The sequence below is a fragment of the Schistocerca cancellata genome, chromosome 3 (genome assembly GCF_023864275.1).
Source record: "Schistocerca cancellata isolate TAMUIC-IGC-003103 chromosome 3, iqSchCanc2.1, whole genome shotgun sequence".
NCBI classification, from domain to species: Eukaryota; Metazoa; Arthropoda; class Insecta; order Orthoptera; family Acrididae; genus Schistocerca; species Schistocerca cancellata.
The window spans coordinates 869,758,071-869,778,221 of NC_064628.1; the positions used below are offsets into that span (position 1 = coordinate 869,758,071).

The 20,151-nt window shown below is 42.7% G+C and overlaps 1 protein-coding gene across 1 annotated transcript in view; it reads right to left on the bottom strand.

Annotated features, from left to right (window-relative positions):
* The window catches only part of LOC126175933 (dnaJ homolog subfamily C member 28), an 83,749-nt gene that overhangs the window by 51,317 nt on the left and 12,281 nt on the right, over positions 1–20,151 (bottom strand). Inside the window, exon 2 of the mRNA XM_049923011.1 lies at positions 15,488–15,619. Within this exon, the coding sequence (XP_049778968.1) occupies positions 15,488–15,619 (132 nt within the window). The remainder of the gene's footprint in view (positions 1–15,487; positions 15,620–20,151) is intronic.

Below are 20,151 nucleotides of genomic sequence, written 5' to 3' on the forward strand. Positions count from 1 at the left end.
TGATTTTTCACTTAGCTTATTCTGTGCACACTTCTACACTGGCGTGCCGAAGAAGAACACTACAGCACGAGTTTATCTCGATCAAAATTGCTCAAATAGTGATCAAAATTGGTAAAATATTAAGCACCAATAAAGCACATGTTCCACCTGTTGCAGCAAACAATGATCCCAAGGCATTATGTAATTGCCAGTTTGGTGATGTAGGGAAGTGTGTGGGGGTAAGAACTGTAGAGGGAGACAAAGACTTGACTCCAGTAAGCAGGTTTGAACAGATGTAGTTTGCGATAGTTATGCAGAGATGAAGATGTTTGCAGTGGATGGGCTAGCATGGAGGGATGCATCAAACCAACCTTTGAAATGAAGACAACATCAACAATAGCATTAGCACACAGAGAAAGAACAACAGTACTCAGTCTCAGATAACTTTAAAGATCTCTATGAAACCGTGCAAGATTAGTTTATGCATAGTAAAACACTAACATAAAATATAAATAAAAGTGACACAAGAAAATAAAAAACACTGACATAAAGCGACACAAATTTACAGGCTAATGATTATCAGGAAACAGAATAAGTCTAAGTCTCTATATTGCCATGTAGAAGAGGTGTAATTAGATGAATGACGAACACTAACTTCACTTAATGAAGGTTTATTCAGCACCTGCACATACAAGAGTGCGTAACGAACTGCCTCTGGCCAAAACTCATATGGTGTATATACAGTTACAGAACATTCCAGTACAATGATTCTTGAGATTTGTGGATTACGGGAGTCGGAGTACGCATGACCGATGACTCGTTCCTGGACTAGGAGGACTTAACACCGAGACGTTGTTCTCTTAAGGAGGGTCATGATTTCAAAACTCACCTGAACTGTAAAATTTTAATTTCTATATTCGCTTTGAGTACATTCTAGAAGTATCGACACATGTCAAGAATCACTGTACTGGAATGTTCTGTAACTGTATATATACCATACGTGTTCTGGGCAGAGGCAGTTCGCTCCGCACTCTTGTATGTGCAAGTACTGAATAAACCTTCATTAAGTGAAGTTAGTGTTTGTCATTCATCTGATTACACCTTTTTTTACATGGCATTATTCTGGTGGAGATGCTGGGTATCGACTGCCACATGACGACTGCCTAGCAAACAAAAACTAATGGGCTTACTGAACACCTTAATAAGACCTTGGCTGACATGCTTTTAATGTTTGTCAATGTTGAGCAGAGCAACTGGGACGTTTGCCTACAACACTGCCAAACAAGACACCACAGGATTTACACTATTTTTCCTGGTGCATGGGTGTGAGGTGATTGTTGTTGTTGTTGTGGTCTTCAGTCCTGAGACTGGTTTGATGCAGCTCTCCATGCTACTCTATCCTGTGCAAGCTTCTTCATCTCCCAGTATCTACTGCAACCTACATCCTTCTGAATCTGCTTAGTGTATTCATCCCTTGGTCTCCCTCTACGATTTTTACCCTCCACACTGCCCTCCAATGCTAAATTTGTGATCCCTTGATGCCTCAAAACATGTCCTACCAACAGATCCCTTCTTCTAGTCAAGTTGTGCCACAAACTTCTCTTCTCCCCAATCCTATTCAATACCTCCTCATTATTACGTGATCTACCCACCTGATCTTCAGCATTCTTCTGTAGCACCACATTTCGAAAGCTTCTATTCTCTTCTTGTCCAAACTAGTTACCGTCCATGTTTCACTTCCATACATGGCTACACTCCATACAAATACTTTCAGAAACGACTTCCTGACACTTAAATCTATACCCGATGCTAACAAAGTCCTCTTCTTCAGAAACGCTTTCCTTGCCATTGCCAGTCTACATTTTATATCCTCTCTACTTCGCCCATCATCGGTTATTTTACTCCCTAAATAGCAAAAATCCTTTACTACTTTAAGTTTCTCATTTCCTAATCTAATTCCCTCAGCATCACCCGACTTAATTTGACTACATTCCATTATCCTCGTTTTGCTTTTGTTGATGTTCATCTTATATCCTCCTTTCAAGACACTGTCCATTCCGTTCAACTGCTCTTCCCAGTCCTTTGCTGTCTCTGACAGAATTACAATGTCATCGGCAAACCTCAAAGTTTTTACTTCTTCTCCATGAATTTTAATACCTACTCCGAATTTTTCTTTTGTTTCCTTTACTGCTTGCTCAATATACAGATTGAATAACATCGGGGAGAGGCTACAACCCTGTCTTACTCCTTTCCCAACCACTGCTTCCCTTTCATGCCCCTCGATTCTTATAACTGCCATCTGGTTTCTGTACAAACTGTAAATAGCCTTTCGCTCCCTGTATTTTACCCCTGCCACCTTCAGAATTTGAAAGAGAGTATTCCAGTTAACATTGTCAAAAGCTTTCTCTAAGTCTACAAATGCTAGAAACGTAGGTTTGCCTTTCCTTAATCTTTCTTCTAAGATAAGTCGTAAGGTCAGTATTGCCTCACGTGTTCCAACATTTCTACGGAATCCAAACTGATCTTCCCCGAGGTCGGCTTCTACCAGTTTTTCCATTCGTCTGTAAAGAATTCGCGTTAGTATTTTGCAGCTGTGACTTATTAAACTGATAATTCGGTAATTTTCACATCTGTCAACACCTGCTTTCTTTGGGATTGGAATTATTATATTCTTCTTGAAGTCTGAGGGTATTTCACCTGTCTCATACATCGTGCTCACCAGATGGTAGAGTTTTGTCATGACTGGCTCTCCCGAGGCCATCAGTAGTTCAAATGGAATGTTGTCTACTCCCGGGGCCTTGTTTCGACTCAGGTCTTTCAGTGCTCTGTCAAACTCTTCACGCAGTATCTTATCTCCCATTTCGTCTTCATCTACATCCTCTTCCATTTCCATAATATTGTCCTCAAGTACATCGCCCTTGTATAAACCCTCTATATACTCCTTCCACCTTTCTGCCTTCCATTCTTTGCTTAGAACTGGGTTTCCATCTGAGCTCTTGACATTCATACAAGTGGTTCTCTTCTCTCCAAAGGTCTCTTTAATTTTCCTGTAGACAGTATCTATCTTACTCCTAGTGAGACAAGCCTCTACATCCTTACATTTGTCCTCTAGCCATCCCTGCTTAGCCATTTTGCACTTTCTGTCGATATCATTTTTGAGACGTTTGTATTCCTTTTTGCCTGCTTCATTTGCTGCATTTTTATATTTTCTCCTTTCGTCAATTAAATTCAATATTTCTTCTGTTACCCAAGGTTTTCTATTAGCCCTCGTCTTTTTACCTACTTGATCCTCTGCTGCCTTCACTACTTCATCCCTCAGAGCTACCCATTCTTCTTCTACTGTATTTCTTTCCCCCATTCCTGTCAATTGTTCCCTTATGTTCTCCCTGAAACTCTCTACAACCTCTGGTTCTTTCAGTTTATCCAGGTCCCATCTCCTTAAATTCCCACCTTTTTGCAGTTTCTTCAGTTTCAATCTGCAGTTCATAACCAATAGATTGTGGTCAGAATCCACATCTGCCCCAGGAAATGTCTTACAATTTAAAACCTGGTTCCTAAATCTCTGTCTTACCATTATATAATCTATCTGATACCTTTTAGTATCTCCAGGATGCTTCCAGGTATACAACCTTCTTTTATGATTCTTGAACCAAGTGTTGGCTATGATTAAATTATGCTCTGTGCAAAATTCTACAAGGCGGCTTCCTCTTTCATTCCTTCCCCCCAATCCATATTCACCTACTATGTTTCCTTCTCTCCCTTTTCCTACTGACGAATTCCAGTCACCCATGACTATTAAATTTTCGTCTCCCTTCACTACCTGAATAATATCTTTTATCTCGTCATACATTTCATCTATTTCTTCATCATCTGCAGAGGTAGTTGGCATATAAACTTGTACTACTGTAGTAGGCATGGGCTTTGTGTCTATCTTGGCCACAATAATGCGTTCACTATGCTGTTTGTAGTAGCTAACCCACACTCCTATTTTTTTATTCATTATTAAACCTACTCCTGCATTACCCCTATTTGATTTTGTATTTATAACCCTGTATTCACCTGACCAAAAGTCTTGTTCCTCCTGCCACCGAACTTCACTAATTCCCACTATATCTAACTTTAACCTATCCATTTCCCTTTTTAAATTTTCTAACCTACCTGCCCGATTAAGGGATCTGACATTCCACGCTCCGATCCGTAGAACGCCAGTTTTCTTTCTCCTGATAACGACGTCCTCCTGAGTAGTCCCCGCCCGGAGATCCGAATGGGGGACTATTTTACCTCCGGAATATTTTACCCAAGAGGACGCCATCATCATTTAATCATACAGTAGAGCTGCATGTCCTCGGGAAAAATTACGGCTGTAGTTTCCCCTTGCTTTCAGCTGTTCGCAGTACCAGCACAGCAAGGCCGTTTTGGTTAATGTTACAAGGCCAGATCAGTCAATCATCCAGACTGTTGCCCCTGCAACTACTGAAAAGGCTGCTGCCCCTCTTCAGGAACCACATGTTTGTCTGGCCTCTCAACAGATACCCCTCCGTTGTGGTTGCACCTACGGTACGGCCATCTGTATCGCTGAGGCACGCAAGCCTCCCCACCAACGGCAAGGTCCATGGTTCATGGGGCGGTGTGAGGTGATTACGATGATGGAAACTGTGTTTCCTTTACATCCTGATGGTGTGGACGATGATTACATCAGCCAGGTATTAACCAGAGCTGAGGAAGCTTGGCAATTAGCTCGACTCTGCATGCTGCAGGCTCAAGAAAACGATCGCGGAAGGTATGACACGAGCCACTGCCCTGTTGTCTATCAGCCTGTTGACCCCGTCTGGATCTTTACTCCTGTTATGAAGGTTGGTCTCTCTGAGAAGCTCCTCAGGCGCTGCTTTGGACCTTATAAGGTTGTAAAGCAGTTGTCTGATGTTACTTTTGAAGTTGAAGATTTTGAGCCCAACACAAGACGACGAAAGATCATGGATATGGTCCACGTCCATCGAATGAAGCCCTATAAGGATCCTGCAACCCAGGGTAAATTCGAAGCTCCAGTGACAGGCAACAAGGGGAAAGGTAACAAAGAGCGTTGCGGCAAAGGAAGTTCTAAGAAGATCACTGCCAGGGTGAAAATCAGTCATCGGTTCTGCATACTCCGACTCCCGACTCACCAGGCTGGTAGACAACAGGGCTGTGGTTCGCGTCATACCTTCGGTGATCGTCTTCTTGAGCCTGCAGCATGCGATGTCAAGCTAACTGCTGAGCTTCCTTAACTCTAGTTAACACCTGGCCAATGTAGTCATCGTCGACATCATAAGGATGTAATGGAAACACAGTGTCTATTGTCGTAGTCGCCTCACGTGCATGTACCAGGAAAAATGGCATAAATATTGTGGTATATTGTTTGGCAGTGTTGAAGGCAAACGTCACAAAGGGTAGCACCTCATCCCAGTTGCTCTGCTCAACAATGATGAATATTGATAGAATGTCAGCCAAGGTCTTATCAAGGCATTTAGTAAGCCCACTAGTTTGCGGATGGTAGGCAGTCGTCACGTGATGAGTAATGTTGCACTGACGGTTTATTCAGCACTTGCCTAGTGCTGAATATGTTGGGGTCAGCGAAATCTTGCAGCCGTCTTCCTATATTGTGATTAATTATTAAATTGGCTGTTACTTACCAGTGAAGTGCACCAGCGGTATTTTCTGCCCTGTGGACGTTAATGCCCTAGCTACCTACCCTGGCCATTAGCGTACTTTTCCGGCAATGCGCCTTTAATCGTCATGTTGATGCTGTCCGGCACGGCCTGTAGTTTGACAGCCTTTAAGTTGTTTGGTTCATACTTGCTTAGAGTGGTTATTGTTCCCTTGGCTGTTTTAAATGCCAATTTCTGAAGGCGTAGTCCTGTTCATATCCTCATCCCCGGCCGATATTTTCCGTCGTTGTGCCTTTGGTCAGACGAAAGGGAATTGGTTAAATTGTTGGTCGGTCCTTGGGCCGTCCCTAGTTTGGGTTGCCATCCGATTATTTAACTTCAACTCTTGGCTGCCTGTCTCACCTCACCTTACGTTTGAGCTACCTTCTCAGGCCAACCCTTGGAACACTTCTGAGCACCACTTGTTCTATTTGTTTAAGATTGTGATTTTCATTTTAGTTTGAAGTATTGTGCAAAGCCTTCGGCCGTGTATGAATTCAGTTCTTTTAAATTTTACATAAATGCTTTCAGCTGTGTTAAATTAAAATTTTGAAGATTGATTTTATTTTAAAAAAGAAAAAAAATTTCTCTTAAAATTGGTTCTATCTGAAATTGTTTGTAATCCAGGCCCTAAGCAGTTAGTTGTTTGATGCGTTATGTGTGGCCTTCAGCCGAGAATTTACATGAACCCTTTTTAAGAGGCCTTCAGCCAAGTGTATTCTTTAAAGTCAAATTTGTTATAAGAAGGAAGGGGTTTATTTTAAATTGTTTGTCTGACATCTTGTTCAGGCCTTCAGTCGTTGTTTCAAATTTGTTTGTGGCCTTCAGCTGTGCAATAAGTTAATATTTCTTTGATTTGACTTTTGGCCATTCTGTTGAAAGTTTAATGTTTATTAATGTTTCTTAATTATAGTTGTCCTTCAGGTGTGTAGTGTAGGCCTTCAGCTGCTAATTGTTTTCAATTGCATGTTTTTTTTTAAAAAAAAGAAAAAAAATTTTTTCCTTCTATTTTTAATTGCCTTCAGCCGTTCTTGTTTTTGGTGTGGTTTTGGGCCTTCAGCCAAGAATGCATCTCAAGTTCTTTAACTAGGCCTTCAGCCATATTGTTTGATTGTGATCTTTTAAAGCAATGTGTAAATGAGTGGTTCTTAGAAAAATTGTGCAACTCACAGTAACTGTTTACAGCCCCATCCACAATCATAACCTTATCCAGTGCATTTTGTGAGTACCTACCATCTGGGTTTCAATGGGTAGCAGAACATGGTTATGATTGTGCCATTACAGTTACTGATGGTTTGAATTGTATTTCTGTTAGTGTTGCGCCATATTGTCTTGGTTGTTGATTGTTTCAGGTGACCTATTTTAATGGCAGTCAGGCAGTGCCCAGGGATCAGCCTGTTGAGGAAGGACCACCTTGTTTATGAGTTCACGATAAGGTGCCAGTCTATTGAGGGCAGTGTTCCAGACATAGTGACCCATTTGCGTGCTACTGTTCTTCACCCAGTTGACATCACGCCAGATGTGGTGGGTGAGACAGAAGCAGCCATTGAATTTTGTTTAAGGATATTAGGGGCCTTGAGGACATCATTTGTGTTCTGGAAGGCACTGAACCTAGTGGCAGTCAATTAGACAGGGTGCAGGCACAGTTAGTGCATCTAACCAATCAGATAGCGGATTTAGGCATGTTAGGCTTGGAGGATCATCATAAAAAATTAACCCCCGAATTGGGGTCTTTGGTTAATGCATTGTAGTTTAAGCTTACATGTTTAGAACTGGATGAGAAGAGGATTGAAGAGCGTGACTCGCTGTATCAATGGTGAACCGGGAGCCAGCCCAGGAGTGGTGATGTTATATCCTCTGAGAAGTTAGATGCAGCATTTGCCAAATTGCCTAATCCTCTAGCGTATTTCTTTCGAGGTATTACTGAATTAGTTGTAGATTGACTTGAGCAGGTTGAAAACTAATTATGGTTGTTGATTCGTCTTCAACAACATGCTGCTGCCTTTCGCATTCCGCACCAAGTAGTTTTGTCATTATTGTACCCGTTAGCTAGAGGTGAGTCGAGAAACCTTGTACCCCAGCCATGACAGAAGGATTTTCCTTGCAGCAATTGAGGGAGCTTGTCACTGACCAGAGATTGACAACCAGAGTTTGGAAACAGCTTGAGTGTCGTTACATTTGGGAGATGCAGCAGGATAAAGAGGAGTTACATCAGTATGTGGACAGAGTTCAGACGGCCTGCTTGGCCTTGTTGATTGATTTGCCAGAACGGGAGTTGGTGGCTATTGTTCCCAGGGAGATGCGAATGGTGGATAAGTCACACTTAGTTTTTCGTGATCGTGCTTCAAATTGGGAAGAGCTTTGTGCCACTGTTGTAGCGGTATCTGCATTGTTGCTTGTGAACAATGTATGTCGTGAAGTTAAGGGTCAGCCCACGGGCATTGTCAAGGGAAATTTCGAATTGTCTACATAAGCTGAGGCCGTTAAAAGGGAACCCCGGTATTGCTTCACGTGCGGTGGCATGGCTCATTTGGTATGCTCTTGCATTCAACCTTGCATGCCCAGAGCCAATAAATGATGCCGGGCTGCGCAGCGACCTCGGGATTGAACCTTTAAACCTTGGGGTACCCATGTTGTTGCTCCCTCATAACCGTCCTTGCCTTTTATTTGTTCTCGAGTAGGTGGGGAACCTATTTGTGCTCTTTTGGATTCTGGTAGCTCCTTTTCGCTATTAAGTTTGGAATGGTTTTTTGAATTTGGTCATCTCACGAAACTTCGGTCGGTCCCTTCTCCGGTGCAGAGATGTCGGGTAGCCAGTGACCAGGTGCTGCCTCTGCATGGTTGGGCCCAAGGGAGTATATCGGTTGGGGATTTGTCCTGGTCTTTGTCATTAGCCTTGGTCAAGGAGCTGCCAGTCGATTTAATTTTGGGGAGTGATTTCATCAATAAAACTGGTTTAGTCTTGGATTTTTCTAGGCACACCTTCTTTTTTAACTTCGCTTCTGCGGAGAAGTTTGGTTTCTGCGAATGTGCTAAACATACTGTGCATCGAAATGCCAGCAAACTGGCTGTTGAGGCTGTGCCTAATGAGTTCGATCTTACCCATCTCTCGCCACATCAGGCTTCTCAATTACAGGATTTGTTACAGAGGTTCCCTGAGCTTCTTTGTGATAATTTGGGTGTTACTAATGTTCTTAATTACCATATCTGTCTATCTGATGACATTCCTGTTACGCAGTCCCCATATTGTCTCTCACCCCCTAAGATGAAGATACTAAGAGCTAAAATATCCAAAACGCTTGAGCAAGGGGTTATTAGGCCTTCTACATCTGCCTATGCTTCCCCCATATTCCTTGTCCCTAAGGATCAGGGGCGGGACTTTAGGCCTGTTGTTGACTACCGGTGCCTGAACACCAAGGTTGTCCTTGAATCTGTTCCTCTACCTGATCTTCATAACTCCTTTACTTGATTTGCCAGTGCTAATTGGTTTACTGTACTTGATATGAATCAAGCCTTTTATCAGATTTCCTTAGCTGAAGAATGTAAATATGTTACAGCATTTTGTACTGATAGGAATCTGTTTGAGTTTCACAGGGTTCCCTTTGATTTGGCAAGTGGTGCAGCTGTTCTTACTCGTTTGCTGGATAATATCCTTAGCAACTTGAAATTAGTCTGTGTTTATAATTATTTAGATGACTTGATGATTTATAGCCTTTCGTTTCAGGAGCATTTGGATCATATCCAGCAAGTTTTTGCTAGATTGCAGGGGGCCAGGTTAACTGTTAAACCCAATAAATCGATGTTAGCCAAGCAGCAGGGTTCCTTTTTAGGTCACCTAGTATCAGGTCAGAGTATTCGCATCGACCAGGAACAAACTAAGGCATTAATAACTCTGCCTCCCCCTACTGATAAGTGTGGAATTGCCAGGTTCATAGGCATGGCAAATTATTTTAGGCGTTTTGTCCCTAATTTTGCTCAGTTGGTGGCTCCCTTAAATGAATTGGACCAGAAAGGAGTGCGTTTTGAATGGGGACCTGCCCAAGAGGCCGCGTTTGAGCACATTAAGGCAGCTATAGCCAACCCTCTCATTCTTGGAGTGCCAGATTTTAATAAAAAGTTCATTGTCCAAACTGACACTTCTAACGCGGGTATTTCGGCTGTCCTCCTCTGGTAGTTCGAAGGTCAGAGGCAGCCATTAGTGTATGCGTCTCGTCGGTTAACCAGTGCCGAACTTAAATATTCTATCTATGGGGTGAGGCATTGGCCGTTTTGTTCATGCTGGAGAAGTACTGCTTTTACCTTGAGCATCGGGTATTTCAGCTAGAAACTGACAATCAAACATTAAGTTGGGTGTTAGCCAGGCCACGTAAAACTGGCCGTATCGCCAGGTGGGCAGTACGCATTTCAATTTGAGGTCAAACACATAAAAGGGACTGAAAATGTCCTTACGGACGTCCTCTGTCGTATGTTCACTGAACATACATCTAGTGAGGGCACCCGGGAAACAGAGGGAGGCAGTCTTAGTTGTATTGTGTTAGGCGAGATTCCTCATTTATTTGATGATGTTGCTCAGCATCAGGATCAGGACCCTACTTGGTCACCCGTTAAGCAACGCCTGTTGGCTGGGGAACTATTGGACGAGCACATTATCAAGAAAGGTACTTTGTGTAAAAGAGTAGGATGTGCTAAGCAATTCAAGATCTGTTTACCAGTAGCTCTGGTGTGCCCAGTTTTTCATTACTTTCATGATTCGTTGGTTGGTGGGCACTTAGGAACTTATAAGACCTTGCAAAGAATTAAGGACCATTTGACTTGGTCTTTCATGGACCATGTCGACAGAGAGATGGTTTCTAGTTGTCGATTGTGTAATGTGGCCAAACCTAATAATGCTCTTCAACAGGGTCTGTTGAGTTCTTAGCATGAATCCTGTCCTATGCACAAACTCTGTATCAATTATGTGGGGCCCTTACCTCGTACTAAGAGAGGTCATCAATACATTTCGATTATTATTGATACGTTTTCAAGATTTACCTGGCTCCTTCCGAGTCATAACGTAACTGCTACCATCACTATTTTGCATTTAACAAATGTTTTCAGAGTTTTTGGATCCCCAAACGAAATTGTCAGTGATAACGTGTCGCCTTTCCTTTCAGCTCCCTTCAAGGCATTCTGTTTTTCAAAATGGTGTCAAGCATGTAACTACTAGACCATATTATCAGCAGGGCTCTTTCACAGAGAAGGTCAATCGAAATCTTAAATCCGCATTGATTATTTTCCATCAGAGTACGCCTAGTAAGTGGGATTCTAGTCTTCCTTGGCTTAGCTTTGATTTCAATACCGCCAATCATGAGGCACTGAAAGCTACTCCGGCCTCCTTGATCCTTGCCTATCCTGTTAATTCCCCCCTTTTGAACTTATGGGGAATTCAAGATCTCATTCCGGCGGATATTACCCCTCAGGTCATCTAGGAGAACTGGTACCATGCCAGACGTAATATTCTCAAGGCCCATTACAAGTAAGCTGAGCGTTACAATCGTAATTGACGAACCTTTAGGGGAAGGCCAGGAGATCAGGTGACTGTATGAAATTTTCCCGGGAGACAGGTGCGTATCGGAAATTTTAGTAAATTCACTCCCTGGTTTTTGGGCCCTTGTACCATTCTGCGTATTTTAGGCCTGGTTAACATTCTGGTTAGGGGTAACCACACTGGTAAGAAGTACAGCGTCCACCTTAGCCAAGTTACATTTGGTTAGCCCAATTGTTGAGTTACCCCCGGGTCGGTGTTTGGGTCGGAAGGGTGGGAGGGGGGGGGGAGGGGGTTTGAGCCATGTGTGGCTCGCATTCATGCCGTTTGTTCTTTGGCATTTCGTCACATCAAGTGGGGTCTTGTTTCTTCCTTACTTACTGGCGTAACGAAGTTGCTGGCTTGTCTCTGTGAGTGGCAGCAGCAGCGCCTATCGATGCTAGTACAGTCGTACTATCTTTGGTGTGACCTCTAGTATTTCCGGGTGGTGGTGGTGTGTGTGTGTGGTGATCAGTCGGTTGGGACAGAGCAGCGAGGATCTCTCCATGGCACAAGGCCAGGCCAGGACCACTGGCAGCGTGCACGCACTGTCGGATCGTGAGGTGCTAGCTGCAAGAGCGACAAAGCTCGTTGCCCACCGAACCTGGATGCTGAAGTTGAGTGATCAGTTATGAAGCCTCAATTATTGTGATGTCTCTTCATTCATTTGCAGGTTGTTGCTCACTGGGCCGTTTGGGCTAGCAGCAACATATGATATGTTGGGGTTGGCAAAATCTTGCAGCCGTCTTCCTATATTGTGATTAATTATTAAATTGACTGTTACTTACCAGTGAAGTGCACCAGCGGTATTTTCTGCCCTGTGGACGTTAACGCCCCAGCTATCTACCCTGGTCATTAGTGTACTTTTCCGGCAGTGTGCCTTTAACCGTTGTGTTGATGCTGTCCGGCACATCGTGTAGTTCGACAGCCTTAAAGTTGTTTGGTTCATACTTGCTTAGAGTGGTTATTGTTCCCTTGGCTATTTTTAAACGCCAATTTCTGAAAATGTAGTGCTGTTCGTATCCTTGTCCTCAGCCGATATTTTCCATCGTTGTGCCGTTGGTCAGACGGAAGGGAATTGGTTAAATTGTTGGTCGGTCCTTGGACTGTCCCTAGTTTGGGTTGCCATCTGATTATTTAACTTGAACTCTTGGCTGCCTGTCTCACCTCACCTTATGTTTGAGCTACCTTCTCAGGCTGACCCTGGGAACACTTCTGAGTAGCAGTTGTACTGTTTGTTTTAGATTGTGATTTTCATTTTAGTTTGAAGTACTGTGTGAGGCCTTCGGCCGTGTATTATTTCAGTTCTTTTAAATTTTACATAAAGGCCTTCCGCCGTGTTAAATTAAAATTTTTTAAGATTGATTGTATTTTAAAAAAGAAAAAAAAATTCCCCTTAAAATTGGTTCTATCTGAAATTGTTTGTAATCCAGGCCCTAAGCCATTAGTTGTTCCATGTGTTATGTGTGGCCCTCAGCCGAGGATTTGAACCCCTTTTAATAAATCCTTCAGCCGTGTGTATTCTTTAAAGTAAAATTTGTAATAAGAAGGAAGGGGTTTATTTTAAATTGTTTGTCTGACTTGTTGTTCAGGCATTCAGCCGTTGTTTCAAATTTGTCTGTGGCCTTCAGTTGTGCAATAAGTTAATATTTCTTTAATTAGGCTTTAGGCTGTTCTGATGTAAGTTTAAAAAGAAATTTCTTGGATGGAGAAATTGTTTATTAATTTGTTTTAATTGTAGTTGTCCTTCAAATGTGTAGTGTAGGCCTTCAGCTATTCTTGTTTTTGGTGTAGTTTTGGGCCTTCAGCCCAGAAAGCATCTCAAGTTCTTTAATGAGGCCTTCAGCCATATTGTTTAGTTGTGATCTTTTAAAGCAATGTGTAAATGAGTGGTTCTTAGAAAAATAAAGTTGTATCTTTGATTGTGCAACTCACAGTAACTGTTTACGGCCCCACCCACAATCATAACCTTGTCCTGTCGTTCTCTGAGTACCTACCAACCGGGTAAACATTCCACTTTGCAGCTTTCAGAATTCTTCGTACACTTGTACTGCTAACTCCCACTTCATGTGCACATTGCATAGCAGACTTCTGTAGAGAATTAACAAACATTTCCAACATGAGATCCAATGAAGCAGGACTTGTAGCTGTACACTGTCTTCCTGATCTTCCTTTGTGAATATCACAAATCGTTCCACACAATTCAAACTTGTCAATGATACGTTTAATTGTTAGGTGGGTTGGCAGTTCTGTTTCAAACTCCCACCTCCACTGATGTTGCACTTCAATGGCATTATCAAACTTGAAAAACCACTTCATAATACATATTCATTGCTAGAATGTCAAGCATGCTACAGCCATCTTGTTTTCTCAATACCGAGGTGAAAGTAAGTACTAACATCTGTTGAGCCAAAGACAATACTACAATACACTCATAACTCAAATTGAACAACAATATCAGTATCTCGATAGAGTCTGATAAAGTGTGTATACATATTTCTGGCGGACTCTGTAATATTGGATCTAAACATAGTAATGGAAAGTGCTTGGTGGAATACAAGTAACAAGAATACAGGTAACAACTCAACTCATAGTTGAAGTGTATTGTTGACGGTTACATACACAAGACTGGGAAAACTTTCGGATTCTCTCTCTCTCTCTCTCTCTCTCTCTCTCTCTCCCTCACACACACACACACACACACACACACACACACACACACACACACACACACACCATGCCTGCACAGCTACATCAACCTGGCCAACGACATTGTGCTGACACTTCTGTTTGACTGCAGAGCCATATTTTAATTACATACTTGAAAAGCCACATAGAATATGGACAATATCACAAATGACTTCTAGTGTCAAAAGAAATAGTATTGAAAATATCTGTACAACAACACTTTGATGTGTGAATGATACACTGACTTTTTACACTTGTATGTAATTTGATAAGACACATCAACATACTAATGCTTAGCACCTCGTTTCACACTGAAGACAATGGCAACACATTTGGGAATCATCTTGGTCCATGACTCTCAACCAGCATATTAAACTCAGGGACATTGATCATGGGTGGGTCCTAGATCCACACAGTTTGCTATGTGGCATCCATGATGATTTCAATGAAATTGAGGTCTGGTGTCCAATGGAGTTAAACAAGTGCCTTTATGTTCTTGGAAGTCAAGCACACTCTCAACCTTTCCATCACACACACACACACACACACACACACACACACACACACAAATTAGATATGGGAACTTGGAATCAAAAACAGGACGTCCTCATTGGCAACCACCACTGCTCATCACCAGACAATGAAGGTATTTGTGCTGGTGAATGAGCTCTTGATTTCTCACATGTGTAGATCTTCTTTCATTCTCCTTCCACATAACTTATGAAAATAACAGTATTATGAGCTTTTTTCCCTTCCATTTTACTTTAAACTTGTTTCTTAACTTTTTTCATTCTTCTGTCTTACCTTTTGCTCCTTCTGGAGAAACTTCCAGTTATAAAACTGAAAATTTTCTATTCCTTGCCAGTATCTAACAGTTCAACTACACTTGTTCCATATTCATGGAAATTGTTAATACCCTCTCTTATTATGGCATGTACAATTTTTCTTCATTTTACAGTAAGGGTAAGGACATACAAAAAATCTGGAACTGCTATCAGAGATGCTGTTTTAGTAATTCACATACTGTCTTATTTTGAGAAGACCCACAGTCACTGATTGTACAACAAATTTTGTTGTTATTCAAAACTGCACATATTTCTAATGTTATGACTGGTTTCAGCTCCACTGAACTATCTTAAGAACTGAATATGATAGCTACAAGAGTCTTCTGTCAATTTCTATAAGCAATATGCGTGTGTATCGCACTATGACACAGAATTCATATTGCTTACAGAAACTGATCAATTATTTGACATGAATAACATCATACTACAACTGCATTAGGATGGCAGCCTGTGTGTTTCAGTCTTTGAAAAGCTCTTTGGTAGGTGTAAAACTTATCATCTCTGCATATTATTTACATGTTCATTTTTGCAGAATTGGAAGTTTATTGACTTTAGATGACTATCTTAAATGATTATTCCATAAGACAAAAATAGATAAGAAAGTATGCCAGCTACCTCTGTTACTCAGGAGCCAAGTTAATAAGAAGAACTTTGTGTGTGAGGCAGGTACGAGTACCTTACATTGTTGCCAGTTGCTATGATTACAATTCAAAATAATCCTACTGTACCTGGTGAAACTTCTCAGAGTCTGCCTCTGGAGAACCACTGTCTGGATGATACCGTTTGACGAGTTCAAGGAAAGACGTACGAACTTTTTCTTGATCACAGCCATTCTCCAGCCCAAGTACATGGTAATACGCCTACAGAATAAAATATTTTATGAAATGTGTGTCCTGATTCTCATCTACGTAATGTATGTATTCACGATACTCTTTCATGCGCACAAATTTCTGTGAGCCATGTATTATTGAAAATTAAACATTTATGTAAGTAAAAGCACAATAATACTAGTTGAAAATATTTTATTACATTATTTTTGTACGTGGTAATGAAAAGTCCTCGGTATAATATAAGAAATGAAAGAGGTAAATGTAATAACTTGCCAAACACTTGAGGCAGTGGATTATCAACATAACCAAGATTGAAAATGTTGCTAAGCTTTTGGACAAGTCATGCATCAGAGGGAGAGGTTAGGTTTCAGCTGTTACACATTGTGAAGAGGCCACTGAACTCATGTGTGTTATGCTCAGCAGCGAGTTTTGCTCACTCTGTTCTTGGCCTCAGTTTGACAGTTGTCACATTAATTCGTGTGGACAGCTGGTTGATGGTAATACCTGCATAAAAGGCAGTGCAGAAGTTACAGTAGCACTTGTATATGATATGGCTGCTTTTCCCAGACAGGATAGGATCTATCAGTGACATGACTGGAAAAGATTGCACTGGGATGGTGCAGAGGCCAGGTCTTGCACTTGGGTCTTCCACAGGTGTACTGCTTAAGTGGCGAAGGGTTGTAACAGGAGAATAGACCAGGATCTTTTGTAGACAGTGGAATACCACCTACTGAGGGTTGGGAAGGATTGTGAGTGGGATGTTCCTTATTGAATTCTTGGAAACAGATATGGCAAGCCGATCCACTCTAGGTACTGAGAAGATGTTCTTTCACAGACAGTTTCTGGGGGCACGAGGATTAGGGAAATATGTAGGAAAATGGCTTAGTATGACCTTCATCATCCCAAGTAAGGGACTGCTTGTTGCTGCAGATGTAGTGTCCATGAGTGGCCATACTAAATGAGAGAAATATTTTAGTGTGACAGATACAGTAGCTATGAAAATGAATGATTTTTGGGCTTAATAAGGACAGAGGTTTTTAGAGAACAACTGCAGAGGTGAAGATCCACATTCAGTAAGGGGACAGACTGGACTCAGGAGGACAAGGCGCAGGGTATGGGAGAGAAGGTATTGAGGCAGTGATGGGAGGAGGACAGGTGACCATGAACCAGGGTCTGAACTAAGATGATTTCCTCTAGATAGCCCATGAACAAAAAAAGAATGGAAGGAAGGAAGGAAGATTAGGGTTTAATGTCACATCAACATTGAGATCATTAGAGACAGAACACAAGCTTGGATTGTTTCAAGCACAGGGAAGGATATCAATGTGTCCTTTCGAAGCAATCATCCTGGAATTTGCCTGGAACAATTTATGAATATCACAGAAAACCTAAATGAGGATGGTCAGACACAGATTTGAACCATTGTACTATCAAGTGCGCATCAAGTGTGCTAACCACTGCTGCACCTTGCTCAATGGCCCATGAACAGATTAGCATAAGAGGGTGCGAAGCAAGTTCCTATTCCTAGTCTGTGTATTTGTCGTATACTTTTCCTCTGAAGGAGAAGTAGTTATGGTAAGGACGTAGTCTGTCAGACGTATAAGGAATAAGGTGGCGAGTTTAGTCTCAGTAGGATGTTGGGAGACTTACTGATCAACAGTGACAGGGTACAGGCATGGGGGATGATGGTGTATAGCGACACAGCATCAACAGTGCTGAATAAAGACACAGGTGCTAATAGGGTGGGGTGGTTCAGAGGTGCTGAAGGAAATGGTTTGTGTCACTGATACAGGGACCAAAGCTGTGGGCAATGGTTGGAGCTCCTGGTCAATAAGAACCGATAACTAGGTAACCAGGGAATGTATGAATGGGAGTGAGGGATGGTCGCTGAATAAAGACACAAAATTGGAGAGGCAAAGATTCTACATAGGCTTCTGGTCAAAGGGGTTGGAGGTGAAAAAGTGTTTCCACTGCAGGGACTGGAAGAAAGAGAATTGGTCTTTGACAAGTCCATCATTACTGAATTTGAATGTGGGATGAAGCTGAAGCCTTTGGATAGGACTGAAATTTCTATGGTATTGACATTTTTGGTGGACAGGTAGACAACAGTGTTTTGAGTTTGATTGTGTTACATTCTGATATTTGATTCATACAGATAAAACAGTGGTCAAATAGACTGGAAGTAACGACACGTTTATTCAGGATACAGTTACAAGGCTGAAATAGCACTATCAAGCAACTCTAAGTCTGTACAGATTACAGGAAGACAAAGCAGTTAGCAAGAAACCACCGAGAGAGTTACTACAGGATATATAACCAGACTGGTACTTCCATTGAAGATGGTAGATGGAGTCATAAGTGAGTGTCATAGTCCTATGCCTAGGTCTACCAGTCAGTTTATGCTGAGGATTTGTCAGATTGGCAGATGTCTGTGCCAATCAAGAGTTGCTCTGAATGAGGAACCAAGGAGCAGTCGGTGCAACTGTCTGGCATAACTCTCAATCACGAGTCACTTCTCGGAGGCTGTATGCTCGCCTAAGTACCTCTGAGGCAGAGGTATACAGCACAGACTATTTTCAGGCATGTGACTTGTGGAGGGAAAGAGTCCCACACTAGCTGTGTTCCCTGTCATAAACTGGAATGCCATGAGAAGGTGACAGTAGCGTCTAAAGTAGTGGTGACCTTAGTTCCCAGTGATAACAAGCATTGTTGTTTTGTTATTGTTGTACTTGTATTTGTTGTTGTTGCTGTTGTCGTCGCAATGACTTGCTCCCCAGAGCTGCTGTCATTGAGCTGACTTGCAGATGCCAGTGCAGGAAGTGGAAGATACCTGAAGCTTAGACAGCTGTGGGACATGGGTGTGCATGTGGTTGCAATCTGGTTGGAGTGTACATGTGGATACTGCATCCCTTCTTCCTTGGGGAGATGATGGTGGAGCCGTCTTGCTAGCAGCCAAAAATCCTGCATCCCCTTCCCCCTTGGTGACAAGACTGCAGAAGGACTGATGGTGTAGAGCAGCCATGAAGAAATGCGCAATGGAAAAGAGTGGGGCACTGGAGGAATCTGCTGAATGTGAAGCCACCAGAGAACCCCACATTGATAAAGCATAGTAAGAAAAGGGTGTGAGCACATAAGAATGCCGAGCGAGGTGTCGCAGTGGATAGCACACTGGACTCGCATTTGGGAGGACGATAGTTCAATCCCACGTCCGGCCATCCTGATTTAGGTTTTCCGTGATTTCCCTAAATCGCTCTAGGCAAATGCCGGGATGGTTCCTTTGAAAGGGCACGGCCGAATTCCTTCCCCGTCCTTCCCTAATCCGATAAGACCGATGACCTCGTAGTTTGGTCTCTTCCCCCAAAACAACCAACCAACCACAGAAGAATGTTCCACTGCAAGCTTGCCACTGTAATATGCGTGAGAGCCCAGAAAGGAAGAGAGTGGACTGCCTGAGAAAGCACTCCATCAAGCAATCCCTGTGGAAGGTATGTAGGAACAGAAAGGAAAAGGTAAGTCTGGGGTATGGAATGAGGAACAGAGGGTCTGATTAACCTAGGAGGTTGGCAGAATAAGGGTAGTGCACCTGACGAATCCATTGCATGCAAAGCCACTGAAGGCCGGTGGTATCCTGGAAGCAGGTTGAGCCTGGAAGCCAGTTGAGGCTGGAGGCCAGTTGAGTCTGGAGGCAAGCTACCCTCACAGGTTGATCCTCAGAGGCCTCAAGGAGGATGATCCTCAAAGCTCCAGAGGTGGCTGATCCTCAGAGCCCTGGAGGTCAGCGAAAGAAAACCCTGCAAAGCTGAACCTAGCTGGAGCCCTGGAGTCAGCTGATATCTGTAGCAGTGCCACCCTAGAGAAGAGTGTGTGCCACTACTGTAAAATGCAGATGCAACAGGAAGCAGCATCGAGTGGTAGCAGGTGGACAGGACTCAATGCTTCTGGGACACTCTGTTATCAAGTCTCCCAGACGCTGGAAAATTTTAAGAGTATTGGCCACAATGATCGGGCAGAAAAGGCACACAACAATAGAGGGCATGTTAGGTCCAGGACAAACAACAACAGGAGACGTGAATGGAGGCAAAATAGAGCACTTGGTGCTAATGACGGGACAAGAACTGAAACAAGGTTGCACTACTTCCAAATGGACAACAGGAATCTATGGACGTAATCTGCAAGTAGAGCCTTCACAGAATATGTAGCATGTTGTCACCAAATGCCAAATGGGATGAGATTGGGAGAAGTGGCACCAGAACCATCAAAAAATGGGTGATCTTGTTACCAGTTCCTTTGTCCGAACCACTGCCATTCTTGGGAAGGGGTCACTCTGTTACAGCGGGCAAGGCTGTGAAAGGTCGTCAAAACTTTATCCTCATAGTCAATCTCCAAAACAGAGCCTCCCTGGAGAAAAGGGCTGCCATGGCTGCAATATGCAGGGCAAGTGTAAGCAGCGTCAAGCAGAGTTGGAGGGGGGCAGCAGCAATAGGCAGATGCAAAGGAAGCAGCATCGGGTGGCTAGATGGCACATGGGACTGAAAATGCTAGGACTCTTTCCTATTCAGGTA